This window comes from Rousettus aegyptiacus, unplaced genomic scaffold, assembly GCF_014176215.1.
Source record: "Rousettus aegyptiacus isolate mRouAeg1 unplaced genomic scaffold, mRouAeg1.p scaffold_m13_p_2, whole genome shotgun sequence".
Lineage (NCBI taxonomy): Eukaryota > Metazoa > Chordata > Mammalia > Chiroptera > Pteropodidae > Rousettus > Rousettus aegyptiacus.
Window position 1 is genome coordinate 146,800,849 of NW_023416295.1, and position 26,278 is coordinate 146,827,126.

The 26,278-nt window shown below is 34.3% G+C and overlaps 1 protein-coding gene across 7 annotated transcripts in view; it reads left to right on the top strand.

Annotated features, from left to right (window-relative positions):
* The window catches only part of ABCC9 (ATP binding cassette subfamily C member 9), a 113,718-nt gene that overhangs the window by 25,282 nt on the left and 62,158 nt on the right, over positions 1 to 26,278 (top strand). For all 7 annotated transcript variants that reach the window (XM_016140494.2, XM_016140493.2, XM_016140499.2 and 4 more), the window contains exons 8-15: positions 1,627 to 1,779; positions 2,352 to 2,507; positions 4,374 to 4,508; positions 6,202 to 6,364; positions 8,913 to 8,953; positions 9,846 to 9,988; positions 16,405 to 16,513; positions 20,674 to 20,781. In XM_016140494.2, the coding sequence (XP_015995980.2) occupies positions 1,627 to 1,779; positions 2,352 to 2,507; positions 4,374 to 4,508; positions 6,202 to 6,364; positions 8,913 to 8,953; positions 9,846 to 9,988; positions 16,405 to 16,513; positions 20,674 to 20,781 (1,008 nt within the window). The remainder of the gene's footprint in view (positions 1 to 1,626; positions 1,780 to 2,351; positions 2,508 to 4,373; positions 4,509 to 6,201; positions 6,365 to 8,912; positions 8,954 to 9,845; positions 9,989 to 16,404; positions 16,514 to 20,673; positions 20,782 to 26,278) is intronic.

Genomic DNA, 26,278 nt, shown 5'->3' on the forward strand with positions numbered 1-26,278 from the left:
TTTGCTCTTTATAGCAATCATTTAAATAATTTTCATGCATGAGTATATAGGGATGGCCGAGTCACATTTTTTAGAGACCTATGATCAATAATGTTAGCGATGTGATTTGTAATTTGTGCATTTCTCTTTTTTCTGATACAATAAAAGCATCCTAATTCACAATGATAAAGGCAAGTCACATTATGATATTTTATTAGATATTATAATACTATTTAGGGAGGCTGTTTTAAATTTATAATCTTATATTTTCTGTTCTGTTCTTAAATTCTGCATTATGAACTTTCTAGTTTCTTTCTAAGATGGGAGTTAATTTCCTGATGAATCAATTTTCATTTTCTAGTCTCGCAATCTAACTTCTTATTTTTTTCTTCCCTTATTGAAATTTTAGGCATTTACAAAGCCCACATTAAATGCTGCCTTCTCAGTGAAGCCTTTCTAATTGTCCTAGTTGGAATTTGACTCTCCTTGGTACTCCCTTAACACATTGTTTACTTCATTTTGGCACTTGCAATTTATAATGAAGCATATTATTTGTGGATATGCTTATCGCTCTAGGTCATAAGCTCTTTAAACAGAATTACTGTGAACAGTTCATATTTGTGTCTACAATGATTATAGTTCAGTTTCTTGCATATCTTAGTGTTCAATTATTATTGGAGTGAAGCAGATATTTTTATCATTGAATCTACACTTTTGTGATGCTTTGTCCCTACTAGCCTAATTACATATGGATATCTAAACTTCATGTCGAATTCTTCTATCATCTTTCCTTACACATATTAACCATATGTTTTTTGAGAAGTAACAGAACTTACACATTTGTATATATCCCTATAAAAGAAGAAGAGACCAGAAGTAGAATTTAATGGGCTTAAACCATAAAAAATGAGTGCCCAAATTGACATGATGTATTTATGAGAGTATTACTTTTCCTTCACTTCTAACAAATAAATTACCACATGCTGTTGTTGCAAACAAAAAGCAATCACTTTTGGATATCCTTATGGTGACTAAGTCATATTACTATCAAAACAACTGTTTTCATAAGCGATTTTTTCTGCTGGAAGTGTCATATGGATGAAATCACCAGCCACGTTACATAGTTTATAATTTATAATTTATTTCATTAATATAAATTAAGATATATTAAAATCAGAAAAAGGGTAACTGTGTAGAATTATTTTAAATTAATAAAACTACAGGAATTGTATTTTTGTCACATTGGTTTTGGTGACCAGCTATCAGTTTCATGGTTTCTACTTCTAAATTACAGTCTAAATTCACTTCTGTCTTCATTTACTACTTTCCATTTAACTAAAGTAGAACATATCTTTGTAGAAAATGTACTCAAATTTTTAAAAATTAAAATGTGCCTTTCCCTACTTTATAATCAGCCATCTCCACTATCTTTATGATCAATTTGAGATTTTATGCATTGAACTGATTTGTATTTGTTTTTGTGGACATTGTGAGAAAAAGCCAAAATTACCTTTCTGTGGCTCATTCCGGAGAATGACATCTAATTTTTAGACTTAAAAGTCATGTCATTTAATAAATGCCAATTGTACAAATGATATTTGAAAAAAACTAGTTTTAATTTATGCCTTTTTTCTCTTTTGGGGCAAGATTTCAGAAACCCTCTCATCAAAGGAATTTCTTGAAAATGCTTATGTTCTAGCAGTTCTTCTTTTCTTGGCCCTTATTCTTCAAAGGACATTTTTGCAAGCTTCCTACTATGTAACTATAGAGACTGGCATTAACCTCCGAGGAGCACTGCTGGTATGCACAAGCTTTGAATGATCTCTATTTCTTTAAAATGCCATATGCGGAGTGGTTCCTTAGAGTAATGATTAGTGCATCTACTTTACACACAGAAGGTCCTGGATTTGAGCCCCAGTGGAGCCATGTCCAATACCCTGGGTGTACCATGTCCAGGCCCCTGGTGTGCGCTGTGAGCGTGTAGGAGGAGAAGCCCACTTTCAGAGACTCAGTTCTTAAGGGGAGACAGCAACATAGCACTAATTAATAAATTCACTGAATTAAAAATAACTTTTACGATACTACATTAAAACAAATATTTTGAAAACTTGCACTTATTTCTGTTTCTATTTGTTCTAGAACTTCTATTTAAATTTGAATATATGTTTTGATTATATTGCTAGAAAAAAAAGTCTTTATTTAGTTGAGGCCTGACAGTAACTATGCTAAAATGAAAATAATGGTTGACTTAAGATGGTATTATAGGTTTTTTCCCAATAAAAAATTTAAATGTGATTTTTCTCAATGAAAATAAATAAGCATGGTGTTGATTATTAAATTTAGAAATTCAAGGACTTTTTTTTCTTTTGCAGGCCATGATATACAATAAAATCCTTAGACTCTCTACATCTAATCTATCCATGGGTGAGATGACCCTGGGACAGATCAATAACTTGGTCGCCATTGAAACCAATCAACTCATGTGGTTCTTGTTCCTGTGTCCCAATCTATGGGCCATGCCTGTTCAGGTAGATCAATATAAGTAAGGTTCTCATCTGCAGAGGAAGTAAAACACAAAAAGTGTAAAGTATTTATCAGTAAAGGATACACTTTTTGAATGCGCTAATGTTATTATAGAGAAGGCAGCTGATACGCAAGTGAAAAGGTGGGGTTTGGAATTTTGCTGCTTATGTTCAAATATCTGCTCCACCCTGTGTTTGCACAAAGGCTTAACCTCTCAAAATATGAATTTTCTTAACTGTAAAATGGGAATGATAATAGCATCTGCCTCACAGAGTTGTTGGAATTATCAAGACTAAGTTAATTAATATGTGTAAAGCATTTAGCACAATGCCTGGCATTTCATGGGCACTCAGTAATTGTTATTATTATTGCCCAAACTCACCCATGTCACAGAGCCAAGGGTTGGCTTTTTTTCATTTTGACAAACTCATATAGCATTTCTAAACTAGAGCAAATACCTTAATACATCACATAGTTTCAGCAGTCGATATGCTATAAAATATCAATCTTTATAAGGTGGTAGGAACATTAATAAAGTGGAAGGCTATTTAGCTATTTCCTATGGAAAAGAGCATTTAAGTAAAGACACAGGTTTGTTTGTTTTTTTCACCTCATTGGGCAAAAATAGCAAAAGAAGTGTATTTGGGTTTTTCCTCTACATGATGCTGATTATTTTAAATTATTTCAAGGGTCGAATCTGTAGATGGAGCTTAAATTGTAGATCTTACTTGGTGTAATCGGCCATGTATATCCTGTGTACCACATTTATTAGAATGCATAGATAATAAAGAAGATATGGCAGTTTTTAAAATTTATTGTTTTCCTTTTAATTTTTTAATGGAAATCCAAGTCAAATAAAAATGTTTATTATGCACAATGCTTGGCACAAATAAGATTTTAAATATGCTTGGTCTCATCTTATCAAAATGTACTTATACGCAGGTCAGCTGGTTGCTGCCTATGTGGTATATATAATTTAGCGCACCTGAAATCCCAGGCTGCCTATGAATAACTGCATCATGGGTAACCTTAAGGAAATTTTCATTTTGTTTGGAATTTCCAGAGAGTCTAATTGGTTGGGCAGTAAATATGTGCCATTGCTTCTACATTGACGTATAAGCATGGGTTAAATGCTTTAACTGCATGGATACAGTTCATTAGTTGACATTTTGAGCTATGATAAGCTGAACTACTAGGAAAAAATTTTTCAGAAAAAAAAAAAAAGAAGAAGAAAGTGACAATCCAGAGAAGATAGACCTAAGTGGGTCAGCACTGGATTTGAGAAAATAAATTTTAAAAAGACGGTGAAGTTAGATGGGTCACCAACTTTAGCTTCTTCAGCTCCAGTTAGGCCTAAGCCTCTTTTCATTGAGTGACTTTTGGGGACATTGAGGAGGCGAGGAGCTCAGGTCATTTTTTTAGTCCACAAATAACTGTCCCGTATTCACTTATATTATGATGCTGTCCTCTACTTTCCTTCCTCCCAACTTTGAAAAGCTAGTACAATTCCAAGAGAATATGGAATGTCAAATTTATGGGGGGGTGACAATATTTTTAAGAAAAATGTCATATCCTTTTAAAAATTTGAAGTCAGCTTTAGACGGTCAGAAGCATCATGAGACCACTATGCAACTTCATGCAATAAATTGGTTTGACACCAGTTGTACAAATCATCATACTAAAAATAAATTTCCACTACTTAGCTTTCCCCAAATAAATCATAGTAAAACTCACTGTCACAGCTGAGTTGACTTCTAGAAAAACTTAATATAGTAATTAGTAAATACTATATTTTCACTGAAAATTTCCCTTTCCAGAGTGGTCTCCACACCCTCATTTATTTCTCTCTTTTCCATATGTGTTCTTCCTAGATCATAATGGGAGTGATTCTGCTCTATAATTTACTTGGATCAAGTGCATTGGTTGGTGCAGCTGTCATTGTGCTCCTGGCGCCAATTCAGTACTTCATTGCTACAAAGTTGGCCGAGGCTCAGAAGAGCACTCTTGTAAGTAACATCTTTCGGAAACTCTATTAGGAAAATCGAGTAGTGTTGTTTTATTTTTAAAATATAGGAAATGAATACATACTACTCAGAATTATTTGGAGATCATTATATTTTATTTCATTCTTAAATAGTGAATATGTATTTTCTGCTTTATAAAACAACTTTTGAAAGAGGATTTGAAACCAAAGACCAAATAATCTTAGACTCAAAATACCAAAGTCACAGTTCCTGATGTTTTTAAGTGCCATGAGGAGAAATGGATCAAGGACCAAATAAATGGTCAGATTTGGTACTTTTGAAATTCAGTTTCTGTAGGGTTGAATCAAACCACGTGATGACCTAAGGAATTACTCTGAAATGTTTTAGTGGCAGATGCTCTGGCTGAATATGTTTGTGGTTAATTTGACAAGCAATAAAAAGCTCAATTATTGATTCTTTCTGGCTTTTATTTGCCATGAAAACTTTTAATTTGAGAAAGAATTATCTTCATTTAAAGGAATATTTGCAAATGATAAAATTGTTGACTGCATGTTTAGAAATAGAATTTGATAAAATATGAGCAAGGCTGTCTGTAAACCAGGCTTAAAATATAGGGATGCTGTCACTGACGGAATAGTTTCCCAAGCTGGTGTTTCTACGGCCACAGGCAAGTCACTTGTCATGAAAGTAGTTTTTATTACTTGTCTTTCTGGTGCTTCTGGTGAGGTTACTCATTATTTTTGTTTGAGCCTTCTACCCTCTTTACTCCAGGACATGAATAGAGTAGAGACATGACATCCTCAAACATCTTTCACTTAGCCTTTCAAACTATATTCATTCTCTCATTAACAGTCATTTGACAGGCATCTAAGACCCCTAAGAGACAAAAAGAGGAATAAAAAAACAGGCTACTTTTGCTTCTTCCCAGCTGCCTTTTGCCACTCTGCAGCTCTGTTGATAGTTCATAGGTCATAAGGTGCCTTTTTAGCTATTCTAAGGTAATATTTGGTGGTAGAAGAAGCTGAAACAATGGACTAAATTGAGGCTTTTGTATCTGCTACAAATCTCTCTACAGCTAATTCGAGTTGTTAGTAATCAGTACATCTAATTTAGGCCTTAAATAATAACTTATGAAGAAATTTGTAGAAATATTTTATTAAAGATAATAGGACCAGTTTCAATAACTATTATGAAGACACACATGAACACCCACAACATTGTACCCTCATAATCCCAGAAGAGAAGCAAACTAATTTTTTTTAAAATTCATTGTTTCTCTTTTAAATATGAGTGAGGGTGCTGAGAGGAGAATTAAATGATTTACATATTAGAAAGGAAGCCATTGGAAATCTCTTTATTACATCTCTAAATATATATATATATATATATATATATATATATATATATATATATATGATTTGTAGACGTCATTCAAGGAAATATGTCAAATGTATGAAACCCCTTTTATTTAAACCAAAACAACAGTGATGTAAAAGTTTTTAGGTGGAAAGAAATTTGAGGTCATCTAATTAAACTTTTCATTTTAAACTTGGAGAATGAAGCACAGAGAGTTTTACTTCTGGGTATCTCACAGCTATAATTAGTGGCAGAGCCAGGCAGCAACTGAGATCTCAATACCTGTCTCTCACATGGGCCTGCTGCTCTGATTCAGTTGGATGCCGCTTGCATTGTTTTTTCTTCATTTGTTTTACAGGATTATTCCACTGAAAGACTGAAGAAAACAAATGAAATATTGAAAGGCATCAAACTTCTAAAGTTGTATGCCTGGGAACATATCTTTTGCAAAAGTGTAGAAGAAACAAGAATGAAAGAACTATCCAGTCTCAAAACCTTTGCCCTTTATACATCACTCTCCAGTAAGTTGCTGTTGTTCCAAGGACCACCCCAAAACCCTGAGTTTCTGTTGTTATCATTGAGACATTCTAGTGATCAGGCAAAGCACATTTATTTTCAACATATGTGATGTCCAATAGCTACTGGCCACATGAGCTATTTAAATTAAAGAATAGGGTTAGCACAGGCTTAGAGTTAAGTAGACATGAATTTGATTCCTTACAAGTTTTGTGCCTTTCCCATGTTACTTTACATTTGAAATCCTGGGCTTCCTTCTCTGTGAAATGGGGATGGTGATGATAGTAATACTGGGAATCAAAACCCTTTTATCAGTTACAATTGGGATGGATAGTGGGTTTTCAGTAAAAATTTATGTATATAAATTCATTCAACTGTATTTACTATTAATCTTTTTATTCCTAAAGAGCCTTAAAAATTATCTGCAGTTGTCTTACCTGTTTCTTTGGAACTCATGATATTATATTTTCTTGAAGACTGTACTTGAAATGCCATTTTTGAAAATTGAGGAGAAAAAAATATCAACATTTTCAAGTAAAAGAAGCCAATCTGCATTCATGTGAAACTTTCTTTTCCAATATATTTTCAAGAACGTTTAAATACAGAACACTTTTATCCTCAACTCTAATTTTTAAAAAGCAATTGTTACAAAAACATTGTTGTTTTTTTTTTTTCTCAAAGAGTGACACTGAGTACTCTCAAGAATAATGAGTTTATGTTAGTAAAATTCTTATGAACTTAGCCAGTATACTCCCACTGATATTTGATTTGGTTTGAGTATTAGTTTTATTCATCTCTATTGTTCCCAAGCCTTTTTAACAACTTAAAGTTTTGGAGTTTCATATATTGTTTCCTCTTGAATTCCAAACTATAGTTTTTAGAGATTATAAATACTTCTTTTGTGACCTCAATTTAGAGAAAATATTTGGTTTATATAACTCATTTATTCTAACCCTAACGCTTTAAAAATGAAATGAGAAGGATATTTGTCTTTCACCTGTGTTCTACTGCTAATATGGTATCAGAATGCTGGAAGATAGAATGATTGATTATCCTCTTATATGTATAATAGTATGCGTAAGCTGATGGCTCCTACAACACATTCCTGTCTGCGGTGGACTGAAATTTTCATAGGGAAGACAGATCAGCCAGAAATAATAATCATAATTATGAAGATACTACTACTAGTAGTAGTACTAGTAATAACAATAATAAAAACAACAAAATATATTGAGATATTCAACCAATTATTGCCATAAGTGGTTTTACAAATACCATCGCATTTAATCCTCACAAAAGCCCAATGATTTAAATTGTTATTAACTCAATTTTAGAAATCCAAAGATTGAGTTGGAGAGCATAAGTAATTTGAACTCTCCTCCCTTCTCCCCCTTCTTCACCTACTAAATAGCAGAGGTGGGTTTTTAGCCCAGTTTGTCTCCAGACATGAGATTTGGATTGGTATTTGAAACTCAGATATAAAAGGAGAGGAAATGGAAGAAGTTATACTAGGAGAGAAAAATAAGTCATGAAAGTAAAAATGCATACTCACATATTTATGATAGGCGGTAGGAATTCTTGAGTCAGTGGTGGAAAGTTTCAGTTAGACCACTTTCAAGTTTTATGATTTCATTAAGTAACATGTTCTTGGTGGTTAAGAGCTTGAACTAAGCCACGTCTGGACCTGCGAAAGCACAAACTGATTTTGTTTACAGTGGTTAGGAGAGTTCATGAGAGCGGATCCTGAGAGCTGCTAATGATTTTTGGGCAGACTTTCTCCTTAGTGTCATGAAAACTAGATTCTAGTTCTCACTCTGTCATTGCCTGGCTTTGTTACCAACAATTCATTTAATCTTATGGTCCTCAGTTCATGAAATTCTATGGTTTATGAAAAATATAATTAAAAATCATCAACTGGGCTTTTTATTTTTACTATGGTTACCAAATGCTAGTATTTTAGCCTAAAATATGAGTTTCCCTTGTTTCAGTTATGCATATCATGCCTATTGAATGATAGTGTAATACATTCCTGGAGAGATATTTAAATAAGCGGAGGGCCCAGGATATGAAGCTATTTTATTATGCAAAAGATCTGTGAGAGCAAATTAATATTACTGCTAGCATAAAACTTGAAGTGATGTCAAATTCTTGTTTTTTATTTGTGTAACAACCCAATTTTCATATATTTATGTTTAGTAGACCAAATAAAATAGACTGTAAGTACTCTCAAGAATGCACATTTGTTAAATTCTAATAACTTGCATCATTAAAAGATTATTTTATTTGAATTTTCCTACTTGTAACATCACAAAAAAATAATTTTGCAATAAAGAAAAACATTTTCTGTTCAAGGCTAACGTGTGGGATCTCATACAACTGCGAACAAAGAAATGCCAACTGGGAAATGTTTGTGAACTTCTGACAAGATGCTATTTAATGCACTTGGTCCTTCCTGTCTTCAAGAAAAGTTAAAGTAATAATAGATGATTAATTTAAGTTACTGAAAAGGTTTCACAGTTCAGCGAAACTAATGTATTTGATTTCCTTCCACAGTCTTCATGAATGCAGCAATTCCCATAGCAGCTGTTCTTGCCGTAAGATACTTTTTCTTTATTTTAGACATGGAACTAAATCAGTGTTTAGAAGTGATTTATGAACCAGAGTGTGTGGGTGGTAATAAATATTACCTCATCTCTGCCAGTTTTCTTTTTGCAGTTTCTATTCCAATAGTTCTAATTTAGAGTTTCTCAACTGTGCCACTATGAACGTTTTGGCCCAGATAATTCTTTGTCAAAGGGCCTGTCTCAGTATTTGGATATTTAGTAGTATCCCTGGCTTTTATCTGTTAGATGCCATTAGCATCCCATGATCATGACAGTCAAAAATATCCCTTGACATTGCCAAATGTGCCCTGGGAACAAATTTAACAGTAGTGGAGAACTAACTTTTCTAATCTCCATGACCTGGTTGCGGATATTCTTAAAACAGGAAAACTCTGGTTCAACAACCAGAAAATGTTAAATAATTACATTCTATTTCATACTTAAATTATAAACCCTGAAATTTAAGTAAATCTGCATTGGACCCTAATGTTGGCAATTTTAGTAAAGATCCACAATAGGGACTTGAAAACAGTGGAATGTTTGTTCTCTTTTTCTTTTAGAAAATTTAGAATTGGTCGAAAAGAGCCTGGCTGGTTGTTAAGAATCTCCTCACTGTTATTCCCTCTACTCAATAATTTGACAGAAGTCAGTTTTCAAATCTGTAAATAGACTCTGTTTTGCCCTACTTACAAGTTTACTGCTGGAATAAATGTATACTGTTAAGTACTCTACCAAAATAGTATTATTTTTTTAGGGAGTAATTTGCATAAAATAATTATTTTTATAGTCACAATGGACATATTGGCATTAGGTGTGTAAATTGAATGTAAGCATTTGTGAAATTTTCTCCACCTTTCTCTAAAGAAATTCTTTCTTTACACAGACATTTGTGACCCATGCCTATGCCAGCGGGAACAATCTAAAACCTGCAGAGGCCTTTGCTTCACTGTCTCTTTTTCATATCTTGGTCACTCCACTGTTTTTGCTCTCCACGGTGGTCAGATTTGCGGTCAAAGCCATCATAAGGTATGCACAGCGGTGTCTGGACTTCTTTACTCGATTATAGAAAATAATATATGCTCGTGGTAGTAAGTTTGAAAGAGTATAAAAAGAACATTAAAATCACTGTTCAGAGATAATCATTGTTAAAATTTTGGTATGTTACCTTTCAGTATTTTATTTATCTCCTATAATAATAGTTATTCTAAAATAAAAGTTTTGAATTTATATAGTTTTTAACTCCTTGTTTCACTTATTTATTTTTTTAAATTTATTTATTTAAATTAGTTTCAAGTATACAGTACATTGGTTAGACATCTTTTTAGTTCATAAAATGATTTCCCCAATTGTTCCTTCCCTCCCCTGGCCCTCCATTTAACCATCATATTAAAGCTAACTGCATTCCCTCTGCCGTGCTCCCCATCCCCATGCCCGACTACTAATTTGTACTTCTTTAACCCTTCGCCCCATTCTCCTAGCCCCCCAAGCCCCTCCCCTCTGTCCATCACCAAATTGTCCACTATATTTGTGAGTGTGTTTTTGATTAGTTTGTTCTTTTTGTTCCTTAGATGCCGCATATAAGTGAAATCATGTGGTATTTATCTTTCTAAATACCTTGTTTCACTTATTGCTTTTATTATTCTCCCCTCATTAAGATAATAATACATACTGTTTATTGGCTTGTTATGTTCCATTGTTTGGAAATATTATAATTTATTTAATGACTACCCATTTATTGGACATTTTGAATGTTTTTATTTTCTTTCTAACATGAATAATATAAATAACATTGAGATAAACATCCTTATCTTTAAACTCTTCTCTGATTATTTTCTTGAGTCCGATTTTTAGAAGTGGGAATACTAGTTCTAATAGTGTGCACGTTTTTAAGGTTCTTGATGAATATGACTATGTTGTTTTCCATTGAAGAAGTGGTATGTCAAAAGTTATATACATTTTAAGATTTTTAAAATTAATGTTATTATAATGTTTTCCAGTGAAGCTGAGCCAGTTTATATTTTCACCAACAGCGACAGAGTCTGTTCACATTAATATATCACATCGAAATCTTAACAAAAAAGAAAAAAAACTCTGGGCTCACAGTCTCTGCAAATGGAAAGACTTGATAAAATCACTATTTTGTTCATTTTAAATATGTTTCTCAGTGTTTTTACCAGGCTAGATTTTGTCTCAGACTCACAATTTTCCACAATGCATAATTCTAAAAATAGATGTGCATTTCCAACCATTTTTACTTATATTATATAATAAATGTTACCAAATTACATTATAACTACACCGTATGTGCTATTGTCTACTGTGTATGAGTCCATATTATAAACAAGATAATCTTAAAGTAGTATTTTGCTTTTTGTTATAAGATCTTATAAACTTTATAAATCATTGGCATGTTTCATAAATAGTCATCGTATTTATATCTGGCCTTTAAAAGAAATGCCAAGATTTTGAAATACTGATGGAAAATTAAAAATTGAGGTATAAAATATACAAAGATGGTGTTGCCATTGATAGCAATGTAGAACATCTCTTGCAAGGTCTTTTAAAATGAGATAATGAGATAATTTTCCCAATGTTTATGTATTACTAAGAAAACTAGTATTTAAGATTCAAAATATCAAAATTTTCAGTTTTAGGTGATAGTTTATATTGACATAACGAGGGCTTAATACCAAACAACATTGAAACACATAAACATTATCTTACTATAAAGCAAGTTCAGATTGATTGCAAGGGTGTCATCATATCATTTCAATCCTATTCTGGAAGATATGCCATTAATAGCCAATTCCGGAGCTGTTAGTTTAAAGCTCAGGCCATCTGGCCTTATCTGCCCTCGTTTTCTTTTCTGATTGTTCTGCCTTCTGAAACACTTGTACAGATCACTGACTAATTTTTGTAGCACCGCTTCCAAATTAGGCAGTGCTTTGGAAGGGAAGCTTCTTCAAACAATAAAATTGATAAATGGCCAGAGCCTGCTATTTTGGTCCTTATTTTCATTTTCTCCATTTAATAACTGTCCCTCTCATGGTTGCATTTTTTTTTTTTATTAGAATTTGACTTCATTCTAAGAGTGGAGATAGAAAGCAACTGATATCTTATATTGGATAATGCCTCTAAAATCAGGAAGTTAACAAACACCAAAAGGACGTTAAGAGTTCATATGAAAAACAAAAATACACATGCAAAAAAAGCACCCAAATCTAGCGGTGTCCCCAAGTCCATAGTATCCAATCCTGCTGTAGTAAATCCTAGTAAAGTAAAGTTGAGGATGGATAATAGTCCCTGCATATTCCTGCATAGCACTCTCTTCTCTGTATGTCCAGGGAAAAGGCATTTGCCAGTTTGATAAAGACCAGTCTGTTTCCAGGGCTCAGCTCCAGATTTCCCAAGCCATAGGCCAAATGGAATCAGCTTACAAAAAGTTGCTTCTCTAAAATGATTTTTGGTGGTTGATTTGTGGGCCCACCGGAGGTAAGCAGTCAACAGAGGAGGCTAGTGCTTTTCCCTACTATGTGCTGGTTCTGGGAACCCAACTGAGTTTTCCCAGTGTTGACTGGGCTCATTTCTTCTGTGCCTGGGAACCTATGACCAGTCTTTAATGCCAGTTGGCCCACAGCGAGTTGAGCAGCCTGTTTGTAATCGGAGACTTTGATTTTGAAACCTTCCACTTCAGGACTGTGGAAGTCAAAAGTTTTTCACTGAATCCTTAAAAGTATTCAGAAATTCAACAGGTTAGAATGTGGTGTAGCCTACTTCCAAACTTGTGTTATGTATTCATGTAAAAGACTTGTAAACAGTCTCTACTGTAGGAAATTCCCATGCCATGTAAAATTCTTCACTATAAGAAAGTTCTATTCTTTCTTTCAAAAATGCTTATGTTGTTAGACAAAATTGTCTTCATGGTACTCAATGGGTAGAACCCCATGTATACATAATAAAGTGGAAGAAATGGGCAGTTATAATTCAGGTTATCTCCTCACACAGTATTTGAATTTTCTGGACATTTTATATGATATGTTCCAGTCTAAGTTTGCAAAACAGAATGAGAAATAAAAAAAAATAAGAAAAGTCATTATTATCTAAAAAAGCTGAGCCCTGAAAGCAGACTCGTCTTTATCAAACTGGCAAATGCGTTTTCCCTGGAATGTATGTAAGAGAGAGTGCTATGCAGAAATATGCAGGGAATATTATCCATCCTCAACTATTGGAGGAAAATGTAAGTTGATATGTCATTTTTAAATAATTTTAGTTTTAGTTGTTCGTATTTGATGTATAATGCAATATCTATGTCCAAAAATGTTATTTGCCACCCCCCCCAATGTTATTTGCTAAGGGAAAAATGTGTGAAATGAATCTCCTGCTTTGTTGGAAAACAACTTTGTGTTCTTTTTCTCATGTGCCTTCCAAAGGAATGCATTCTTGTCTAGTCTCCTACAGTTACCTTCAATCAAATAAATTGTTATTGATATTTATCATAAAGCAGGCATATACTTTGAATTTCTCTCGGTTACAAAAATTTTATAGTTCCTATGTGAAAAACATGTAACTTCCAGCAACAAAAAATAACTATTCCCAATTAATGTAACACCTGTTTGATATACTTAAGCTGTGCCTAAACACCTAAAGTGAAACTTAAAAAGTGAGAAAATAACAAGTTTAATCAAAACCTTAAATGTTTGCGAATTATCTGAGAAATTAGTAAAATAATTACCTATAAAGGTGGTGGAGGCTGGATAGCAAATTGGTTGGTATCAGTTATATCTGCTTTCAGATCATGGCACTGCCATGGAATGCTCATTGTTCAACCTCAGACACATTATTTAGTATCTCTATAGCTCCATCTTCTCATTTATCAAATGGGCACAGCAATACATGAAAAGTGCCTAGCACATTGCCTAAATATTTTAAGCATTTAAAAAAATTCCATTTTACTAATTTATCACCATTTTACTAATCTCCATTCCATACTTCAGAAAGATATCTATGAGTACATGCATTTGTTAACGCTTTAGAAACATTGCTAGGCGTAAGGGAGTGCAAAGATAAAAGGTAGAGTGAAATCTGCAGAGAGTCTACAGTCTAGTTGGACAAGCCAGGAGAGGAAACTAATGACAATACAGTGTATTATGCTATTATGGAGCTCTACACAGAATGCCATAAGTCCAGATATGAGGATCATGGAAGTTTATCAAGAGAGAAGTCTGGTCAGAGAAGGTTTAAAAGAAGAGGTAGATTATTCAGAGGAGCTTAAAGAATTAATAGGACTTGGCTATTTGAAGAAAAAGGGAAAACATGTTCTATGTGAAGGGGCAACATCTGCAAGAGGAAAGTGTAAATAACTATGTAAGAGATCTTGGTACATTCAGGGGACTAAAAGTACTTAAGTATAGAAGGAGAAAGATTCTGATGTGCAGAGTCAGGGGATGAAGTTAGGGAGTAAAATCCTGATCAGCCTATATATGATACTAAGAATGCTGAAAGGCAAGAGTGTCATTTGCTTTTATTTTATTTACTTATTTTTTCCCCTCTTTAATTTCTCCCTTCTCCCCCCCCCCACCCCCTACTTCTACCCCTGACCAATGGATGTTGCTTTTTCCCCTTAAGAACTGGATCTTTGAAGGTGAGGCGTCTCCTCCCACATGCTCACGATGTGCACCCGGGGCCTGGCGCACCCAGGACCTTCTATATGTAAAGCAAATGTGCTAACCAGTATACTATGGAGCCACCCCCTATATTTTAAAGAGAGAATTGTTGTATCAACAGAATTGGATTTTTAAAATAGAATCCTAGCAGCATAGGGAAAATTACTTCACCCTTGGTCAGGATTTATGCATTTTTCATAATTGTTTCATCTTTGTTTTCTGAAAGGACCTCATATGAATAGGCAATGATTGTTGTATTACCTATTTATTCATTCACCAAACATTTCTTGAGGAATTACTATGTTATATTTTTGGCATTGAGCTAGATTCTGAAGATGAAAATCTGCTCTTAAGGAGTTCACAGTCTAGTGGGAGAGATTGACAGTAACAAAACACTGACAAAATATCAATGCAGGGGACCCTCAGCCAGAGAGCCTAGAACGATGGAGGCAGAGGAGGGGAAAAGAAGGGTGAGATTCAGAGCAGGGCTGTAATTTGGGGTGTTGTGCTCAGAGACCATTGCTACTTGACGTGCAACAAGAATGGTTCTCATTAATTCCATAAAAGCTTCAGTAAGATTTGTGTGTGTACTAGAAAAGTGGAATGGAGAATTGAATCAACTGACTTTACTTAAATGTCTGAATCATTGGTTTATTCCTTCTTTAATTTATTCAACACTCATTGAGTAATGTGTGCCAAGAGTTGCTAGACTTAGAGTTACAAAAGCAAATGAGCCTGCCCCTGTACTTCATGTGCAGAGGCATAGTATGAGATTATTTAAAAGGTATTCCTTTGATTAACAAATCTGTGCTTTTTAAAATCCAATCTCTTCAAAACATAAGGACAGAATGACAATTAAAATATATAAAAGAAGGTCTTATACCTTTCAGGTAGATCTTAGAAGGTCTCAGAAGAAAAAAAAAATTGTAATTATGTGTGGTCATGGACTTGTGTGATCATTTTGAAATATATACAAATATTAAATCATTAGGTTGTATACTTAAAACTAATATAATGTTTTATGTCAATTATATCTCAATAAAAAATAGTAAAGAAGGAATAACTACCATTTAAGATGTAATGTGCTTATGAAGCATCTCTGGATCTTGTTAAAATGCATATTTTGATTCAATAGGTCTTGGGTATGGCCTGATATTATCTTTTTCTAGTACGCTCCCAGGTGATGCTATGCTGCTACTCTTTGGCTAACACTTTGAGTACCAATGCTCTGCAGGGCCCTCTCCTTGCCAGGTTCAGAAAATATGTGTAATATATAGTGCATAAGCAAGACAGCATAGTCTCCATGGACCCCAGATCTATGTGTTATTAAATGCTTTTAGGAAAATTACTTAACTTCTCTGTACCTTATTTCTCCTCATTTGGAAAATTAGAGTATTTCCCTCATTGGTATTATTATTTTTAACCACCCCATTTCAGGTTACTCTCCAACTCTTTTGTCTTTGTCAATGAATACAATTGCAGAAAAAAAAGGTACAAAAGAAATTTGGTTGAAATTAAGGTGACCCCTTGGTTCTAATTTTCCTGAGATTTTTCTAGAGTTAGCATTGAAAGTCCCAGGTCCCGGGAACCTATCATTTGTGGGGAATTTAGGATGTTTGTTCATCTGAGCCGAATTTCCAGATGGTCTTGAAACAGGACTTTCAGAGGCAGTTTGTTCAACAGGGTAATGAATAGGAAAAAATTGTTTATTTAGGTAGAACTTCATTGTTGGTTTTATTTTTAACACTTATTTTGTGTGTGTTTATTTGCTTTTTGCAGCGTTCAAAAGCTGAATGAGTTCCTCTTGAGTGATGAGATTGGTGAGGACAGTTGGCGAACTGGTGAAAGTTCTCTTCCTTTTGAGTCCTGTAAGAAACATACAGGAATTGTAAGTGCTTTTTCTTATTATGGGAACCGTGAATGAGGAACAGTCCCAAGAATGAATGCTTTAAAATGGGTACATTTAGAAGAATTTGTAAGCTTTACTTTTAATCTATATGAAGAAAGGTTGCCACCTGCTTCTGCAACTAACCTCACAAAGCTAAAATCAATAAACAAGTAAGGCTTATTTTTATAAACCAAAGAATTATTCCAAGAGAGATAGTAAATTTCCAATTCAAGCAGAAATTGAGGTTGTACCTCAAGCTTTATATAACAATAATAAAATTCAGCTTATAATTTCTGCACCATGTTTTTATAATACCTTTTAACTACATTACACTTTTTTAGTTTAAAAAGTGCTTTCTGATGCATTGTCTTTTGACTCACTTAATGTATTACATTACGTTAACTATATTTATTTTCTAGATGACTATATTGAGTTCGCATGTTATATGGCTTGAATAACATCAGAAGATTAGTAAATGGCAGAGCCAGAATTAAAACTTGAGTTTTGTAACTCTTGAACTAGTTAATTCATCCTTACACAAATATTTACTCAGTATCTACATAAAGGTTGAACATACAGTCAATATTATTTTGTCATGTATTACATGTAGTATGACATGGGTTATGTATTTGCCTGTTTCTGGACTTATTGGTCACCGTGTACTTCATGCAATGAACAAGGCAGACAAGATCTTTCTTGTCACAGAATTTGCTTTCTTGAGGCAGGAGTCAGATGATAAACAAGTAAAAAAATCAGATGATTTTGCTGTGGAAAGAAAATAAAAGATAGTATTAGAGAGTAACTGGGATACTTGAAGAAGTATGGTGATTTCCCAGTAAGCCCTTTGAAGATCTAGCATTTGAGCTGAGATGTGAATGAAGAGTAGGTACCTGTTCTGCAAAGATCTGGGAAAAGAGCATTTCAGGCAGAGAAGTAGCAGAAGCAAAGGCTCTGAGGTGGGAATGAATTTGGTGTGTTGATACAGAGGAGCACTATTGTTGAAGCCTGGTGTAGAAGGGAGAGACGGGACAAGGTAAGTGCAAAGATTAAAGGTTTTGTAGATTATGGAAAGAGTTTGGATTTTGTTGGTATGCAATACAAAATCATGGTTTTGAAGTAGGGGCTGATATAATTTTTATTTATATTTTTAAAATATCACTTTGGCTACTGGGTAGAGAGTAGTCAGTGGGGACAAGAGTAGGACAGACAGATCAGTAAAGAGGTCATTATAACATATGAAGAAATGATGATGATTAGAATTAGTTGTAGTGGCAGCTGCAGTAGACATTGTGAGGAAGTGATCAAATTCCATATATATTTTTTAGGTTGAGCCGACAAAGACTGGATAGAGCAGATGAGGGAGAAATAGAACCAAAGGATGAATCTTAGGTTATTGGCTTGATTGCTAGGTAGATGGTGGAGCCATTAACTGAAATAGGGAAGCTGAGAAATGAGTAGATTGGTGTTGAGGTGGAATCAAGAGGTGTATTTTGCACATGATAATCTTGAGATGTGCATTGACATCCAAGAAGAGAAATCAGCATCAGAGATGTAAATTTAAGAGTCATTAGCCATTAGATAATACTTGAATCAGTGGAAGTAGACTCTTGAGAGGTGTTTCTGCAAAATTCTAAGGAAAGTTTTTAAAATTAATATGTATATTTCATAACAGTAAGATAGAAAGATGTTATTCTAAAATGAGTTATAAGTTAATATTAGTTACTTGTGTCACTCTTAGAGAAAAAATATGAATATATTTACTATTTATGTAATGAAACAGAAATGCACACACAATCTCCTGACTGGAATTGATTGAGGCTTGGAAAGCCTTTATCAGGAAGTCAACCTGTATTAAATTTTTCTTTACATCATGTTTCAAAATGCTAACAATAATTACGATGAGCATGTGGCTAAATTTAGTTCTGCTGTTTTCTTCTTCTTTTCTGGAATTATTTTTTTACTCTCTCATTTTACTGAGCAAGTGTGATTTTGTCTGAGAAGGAACTACCACCCATGCTTATATAGGCTAGAGTAACAATTCTTCAGAAAGCTTATTTACTATTGTGTGGACATGGACACAAAGACAAGAACATTCTATAGAATGTCTACACTCTATATGTGAGCCAGCAGAAAAGTCAAACATTTATTTAGAGCCATCCTTGTCACACTTTGAATGATAAGAAACTACCAAAGAACTTATTAGATCATCTTTCAGAGATGTGGGGATGAGCAGAGTTAGATGACCTCAAGAAAAGGAATATAGGAGGTCGGATTTGTGGAGTTAGAGAAATATGAAGAATCTTTTGTATGGCATGAGGGATAGAAGAAAAATTGAACTGAGAAAAGATTTTTGGAAGGAAAAAAAGAATCCCCTTCAAATGCATCCAATATCTTCAGGGTTATTGAAACCAGACTGGACTTCTGATGTCTTTCAGGGTCATTCATCACTGCTGATGGGCCAAACCACAAATGACAAACTTTTTAAAATGGAGTGAAAAAAGCTGTGTGTTTGAAAATAACACTAATGGAAACTCCTTGTTGAGAGGGCTTGAGATGCTATGTATTCTGTAAAAGCTTAGAGTTAAGTGGTTTTGGCTGTAGAATCTCCATGGAGAATTAGTGACATTCTAGAGCCAAAGTCTCTTCAAATTACATCTGTGGAACTCCGACTCAAATCTCTGTCAACACATCTCCTCCTCCCACCCTCTCCTTAGTTTTGTGAAGAACATGAAGTCATTCCTTTTGGACCTCTGGGGGCAATACTTCTATAGAATTCCTCTAGAAGGCAGTGAATATATGTCTAGGAATAGACCTGTCTTGTGTGGAAAATATACTTAGCTTAAAGGATAGTGACTTTCTACAGCATCTCATGCAGTGCACTTCCAGGGTCATCTGTGAGGACCGTGAGAAGTAAAAGAAAACTAAAATAAAGTTTTGTGAACACTTTCTCTTTCTTATTTTTTTAAGTTAAAATACATTAAATGTTTTCTGTGACAGAACCACTGCAAGTTCTTCTCAGTTGCTTTTTAATTTGTGGATTTATTTACACGTAGACTGGAAATGTACTATTTGATAGTTTGATGTTCTGTTGATACGTCGGTTGATGGAAATTGGAAGAGCAGTATCTTGTTTGGATTAAATTACTGATTATTCAAGGACATTCCAAATTCCCATAATAGAACTCAATGGCTTTTTTCAAAAAGCTAAACCTATAGTTCCAGGCCAAAAAAAAAGTTGCGCAATTTGAGAATTCTTTGCTTTTATAGGTAATTTAACAGTTTTTAAAAGTATTACAATTTAGCCTTTGTAATCTCTATACAGAGCCAAATTTTCTACCTTCTCTATATCCATTTGTCTCTATCTTTGTGAAATTAAATTCAAAATTAGAGAACAACAGATTTCTAGTTATGACCTAATTTAAATTCATTTTAAGTATATGGAGACTGTCCAACCTCAGCTGGCATCTCTTTATCATTCTTTAGTCCTCTGACTAGGAACGATGCTATAACATTTGAGAAAGACATGGTCATTTTACAATGCTTGTAGGTATCCTTATGAAATAATATGCATGTTCTAGGTCTTTATGCTTTTTTTTTTTTCACTCCACAATGGATCCTCAGGTGATGTGTAGCTCAATCTGATTTATGTGAGTGTATGAGATTCAAATTCCTCATAATTCACAGGGTGATCAACAATGTATGGTTGGGATGTTTATAAGCCTGATGGCCTAATGAGTAAATTCAGATTTAACCTGAGTTAGTCTGCTTGCCTTTTGATTTGACACACATCTTTTTATTGCCGGGGTATATTTATCCAGACAGCTGGAGAAGAAATATCCAAAACATAGTTTGGGGCTCAGTACTTTAACTTCCATCATTTGCAAGTACCACATCTTCATATTTTTATTTTCCTTAAAAGATTTGTAAATTAGTTTTAAAATGATAGTTTAACACTTTTTTGTTATCATTTGCCTTTTTTTTTTTTTTTTGCAGGGGATAAGGGGTGAGGGAGAAGCCATTGAAATTATTTAAATATGACATTTACTTGTTTCTTTTTCTTGGAATTCAAGTGGAGAAGTAGCAATATGAGTTCAGTTAAAACTCAATTTTTTTCATAAAGCTTCAACTTGTGTTTCCCCCCCCCCCCCATTTGGAATACAGCAGCCGAAAACTATAAACAGGAAACAGCCTGGAAGATATCACCTGGACAGCTATGAGCAATCAACACGACGTCTACGTCCTGTAGAGACAGAGGATATTGCAATAAAGGTTATTTTACTTCCTGGATTCTTGCATGAATATGTTACTATTTATAGCGAAGTTCAGCAAAAATGCCCTATACCAGGTCTTTAAAGTCTCTTTACAGTGATCGCTAATGCTTATAACATTAAAAAAAATATTCTGATGCATTTATAATTCTCAGTTCTTCCTTATTTCCCAACCACAGTTTTTGCTGTAGCAGTATGTTTAAATAATTGGAGAATGAGCCTGTCTTCTGAATCTGCGTTAGAAACTAGTATCTAACGTATTTCCTCTTGGACAATTATGTTTATCCACCAAGTAAATTGATTTATAGGGAACACTAATATTATAAATCTAATTTTTAAGAAAATAAATTAGATAGTAAGTGTCTTCAATCAGGAACGGCTTAGACCAGTGTTGCATGTATTCGCCTAGGTTCCCAATACTGACTTTAATTTCAAACTCGGCCTTTTGTACTCCCCTCAGGCATGTGTGCTTAGATAGAACAGGCCACCAGAGGAACATGGGCTGAGGACTGATAGTTGGGATAAGCCCCAGGAAGGGATTAGTGCTGTGCAGGGACTGGAACAGATGCCTGCACCAATCAAAGGCCTCTGGAGTTACCAGAATCCAGGAAACTGCCTGCTTTGGCTGGTCCAGACTCTCTAACTCCATGTATTGCCCAGCCAATCAGAGAGTGAGGGAGGTTCAGTAGGGTGTATAGTAGAGTCAAGGGCTACATTTGATTCTTCTCTCTATCTTTATTGGCTGGCACAATACCTGTTTCACAATAAAGCACTTAAAATTGGAGCAAATGTGTTAGTGGATGGAGGAAGCTAATGCTAACCCTACCCCTGCCATTAATTTGATGTATGACTTTTGGGCAAGTTATTTTGCCTCTCTGAGCCATGGTTTACCCATCTTGAGGTAGGGATGTCATTTTAACATGGTCGTGTTGAGGATAAAATATGTCACCTATGAATTTTAAAAAGCTGTAGTGATTCTTAACCTTGGCTGTACATTAGAATCACATAGAAAGATTTAAATGTGTGTGTGTGTGGGTAATACTTGCATGTCAGTAAAAAATAGTTCTACTAGTTTCCTAGGCAATTGTAATGTGCAAACAGGGTGTGAACTATTAGGCTATGAAAAAATAAGTCATAAGAGACTGGAAAGGGTCTATGCTGCTAATTCTCAAATATTCTCAGATAACCACTAATGTCTCAGTGACTAAAGAAACAGAGTCAGTTTTTTAATTAACATTTTCTATTCGATATTGTGAGAATTTAAAAATGTCTTCTCCATGTGTCTTTTAAATTTATTTTAATTTCAAATGTAAGAAAGAGAGGCTATTGTGATTCCCCTCCCAACTTGACCCTTTATACACCAAAAAACCCTACAGAAAACAATAAAACCCTCTTTATCAGTGGCCTAGGGTCTGCTATGCCTCTGAATGGCCACTACAAGCCCATTTTCAAGTCCGAATTAATTGCTTATTTATAGTGGAAATTCCCATATTGATAATAACTCTTTCTTTTTGAAAGAATTACAGAAGAGTACACAAAACATATATATACATTAAATGAAAAAGTGAACAACTATCAGCCACCACGAAGAACGTCAGCCAGCTCCCTCCCAAAGTTCCCCCAACACACACGTTTGCTGCTCTCTCTCGTATCTCTGCCCCAAGACATAATCGCCACCCTTTTATTGTCGTTTTCTTGATTATCCTTGCTATATCTCTCTCTCTTAAGACATATTTTTGTTTTTCTAAGTTTAAATATGTGACTATATGTGTATGCGTTTTGCTTCTTTCTTAATATTATGTATGTATAATTTACTCATGTCATTGTGTGAAGCTGTAATTCATTTATTCTCATTGCTGTATAGTGTTGCATTGTATGACTATACCAGAAGTTTTTTATCCATTCCACTTTTGATGGTCTTTTAGTTATTTTTTAGCTTGGGGCTATTGTAAACAATTGCGGAGTCACAGGGTCTGTATATCCTCAACTTTCCTAGATGACGGCAAATTATTTTTTAAAGTGCTTGTGCCAATTCACATGGTAACCAGTAGTGATCGAGAGTTCCAGTTGTTCCATATCTTCACCAGTGCTTCCAGCATTTTGCCAAAGTGTGCGTTGTGTATTTGGAAGGTGCAACTATGTCTTGCTGTTGTTTTTATTTGTGTTTTTTTCTGTTTTCTAATGAGGTCGACTCCTTTATATATAACCATTTGGGTTTGGATTTCTTCTTTTGTGAATCGCCAGGATATTTGTCCCTCCTGTTTAAAAAAATTCTGAGTACTACTTCTTTACCAGTTACAAAATTCTTCCCCCACTTCAAACTTAGCTTTTTACTCTATGGTATCAGAAGTTGTTAATTTTAATGTAGTCTAGTTTACATAATTTTGCCTTTATGGTCGATGCTTTTCATCTTATTTTAAAAAACATTTCTTACTGGAGGTCATGAAGATATTCTATATTAGCTTCTAAGATCTTTGAAGCTACACCTTTCATTTTTAGTTCTTTAATTGACCTTGAATCACTTTTTGTGTTTGATAAGAAGCAGGGATGGCATTTAATAGGGAAATCAGTAATCATTATCTTAGTTATCAATTTAACAGTAGTAAATTTAGCAGTAGTAATTTTCCTACATTGAGTAGTAAATGTAGTAAATTTAATTTTTAATATGATATTCAGGTGTCTCAGCCTTGAGTATTGATCACTGTCCCCACTGACCTTCAGCTCAGTCCCAGTTACATATCAGGGATCTTTCTATTTCTGTGTTAATGGCTGGCCTTCATTTATTTTTCTCTGATTTATTTAACTAATGTTCCACTATTAGGATCATTATAACTTTCTAATTAGTATTGACATCTTTTAGGACAAGTTCTTACGCCTTTCTGTTTTCTGCTGTTCTTGGTTTTTTGAGGGGAAGAGGCTTAGGTGATTCAGGGGTTTAACATCTCTGAATTCATCATACTCTTCTGTGGACTTTGACTTGACATATCTTTATTGAGATTTTTTGCAGACTACATTTTATTTAGCATTTTTACCTATTGTCACCAGAAGGAAATGGATAATAATCTGTTTAAGACCCCGCTTTTAAATAAAAAAAAAATATTTTAATTGGGAAATTCACATAGCATAAAAATAACCACTTTAAAGTGAACAATTCAGTGATGTTTAGTACATTCACAGTGTGGTGCAACCACTACTACTACCTAGCTGCAAAATATTTTTTTTAACAACCCCAAAGGAGACCCCATATCCATTAAACAGTTAATCCTCATTTCTCCCTTTTACCTCAGGCAACTGCCAATCTGATTTCTATCTCCATAGATCTACCTGTTCTGGATATTTCATAGGAATGGAATAATATAATAAGTAACTTTTTTCCTGTCTGGCTCCTGCCTTTACGTTTTAGTTCATTCCTTCCCCTTATCTCTGATCCTCACTCCTATTCTCCTCATCCCTTCCACCTTGTGTGGTACCAGCTCTGTGCTTGATATATGCACTTATACTTATATCCCTGTAAAATAGGTAGTGTCAGGAGTATCTATGTGCTTTCAATTTACTGAAATGTTTTGTGATGGTCTGTTCCTTCTACCTGGACTACTCTATTCTGTAGTATGCATCACTGCATTTTACTTATTCTTACAGCGATAAACACTAGGTTTGCCTCCATCTTCTATCACAAATCATACTATGATGATTATTTTTATACCTATCATTTTATGAATCTTTTCAAAGACTTATGTTAACTGTACTCACTCACCTTCATTGAAGATTTGAGTACCCATTTTCTAGTTCATCTAAACCTTAGTTGGTGCCACACATGCTGTGATTTAAACTTCCAAATGCACAGCCTATCTAGTATCCTAGTCGAGAAATGCATTTCCACAACCTCACCTATGTTCACACTTAACTACCACCTGGAACTACTGTTCTTCTGAAATCTTAAACTCTATAGTACCAGCCAATCACTTACATCAAATCTCACCCCCCAGCTCTCTTAGGCCTTCACCTTTGCTGTTATTATTTTTTAACTTCATTGAAACCTCCAGTAACTTGAGCCCTCTTCCTTTCCTCCCAGTCCTTCAGCACCTTTCTGTAAGCAATTTAACCTCATGCCTTCTATGCTCTTATAACCAGGCTACTGAGTACTATGGAGAAAATGACACAATGGTACAAATCGGTATAGCCACAGATTTATCATCTCCAACCTCAACTGACTCTTAGTAGTTCTTGGCAATCCTTTTACATGCTTCTCAACAGCATTATTTTCCTTAACTTACAGTAGCTTTTTAACTCTCGTTACTCTCTTTCCACCTCCTTCAGTCTCTCTTTTTGCCTCCTCTTTCTGCAGATAACCTTCACTTCTAGTTCATAGAAAATGTAAAAATTGTCATGTTGGGTTGCTCTCAGTTCCATGCCGGCCCTCTTCCAAACCTATTTTATTAGCCACCTTGTTTACTCTCTCGAAGAAAGAGATCCTCAGCTTCTGAGGCTGTACAGTTTCTTTGAGCATTAATAGTTATTTAACCATAATATCTTAAACCCCCGTCCCAGCTACCTCTATTCATTATTTCCATAACATGTTTTTATTGTAGTTCTTTACCCAGAAATGCCTTCATTGAAACTCAATATCTCTTCCAAAACTAGCTAAAAGTCTTCCTCTTGCAAAAAAGTTTTGGTTTTTTTTACCCATTTCAGACATAAATGATTTTCTTTCTAAACTGCTATTGCACTTATTTTCTCTCTCTCTGCCTGTTACTTAGCCCACACAGTTTAGTATTGTTCTTATGTCCATGGTTTATTTATTCATTTAATCAAGTGACTTTTCACTCTAAGTTGTTCATTTTATCAAGAGCTTTTAAAAAACATATTTATTTACAATTTAGACATTACCACTCTATTCTACAAAATTCCTAAACAATAATGTGCTTAGAAAGTTCATCATTTGTGGTTTAAAACAAAATATTATTAATTTACGAGCCAAGTAAATCCTTACTTTAATTTTATTTAATTTTTCAGGCACCTTCCTTTCCTCATCTGTCTCTATTCATGCTCCCAGTCTTTGGGTTTTTACCTCTTTCATTTCCCATTTTTTGATTATTAAAGCTACCAAGTCCACTTGAAGCCTATTAAAACAAATAGATAGCTTTGGGTGATTCTAAATTCTTGTGATCTTTTCTGATTGTTGAGGTTTATAGCACCAAACAATACTGCCTCATTTCTGTGCTTTATTCCTCTCTCCTCTTTACTCTTTCTTTCTTTTTTAAAAAATTCTTTCTTTTAGGTTCAATGAATAGCAGTAAATCCATATAGTTCAAGAAACTCATTTCTTATAAAAACCCTCCTCCTCAGCTAACAGAGTCATTTAGTTGGAATAATTTGCAGTTATTTTTATTTTTTTACTTTGCATCACCAGGATTCTGGGAATTGCCTACCAGTGAAACAATAATCAATGTAGGGGTTACACTGGAAAATATTTGGAATGATTGCTTTTTAAGAATGCT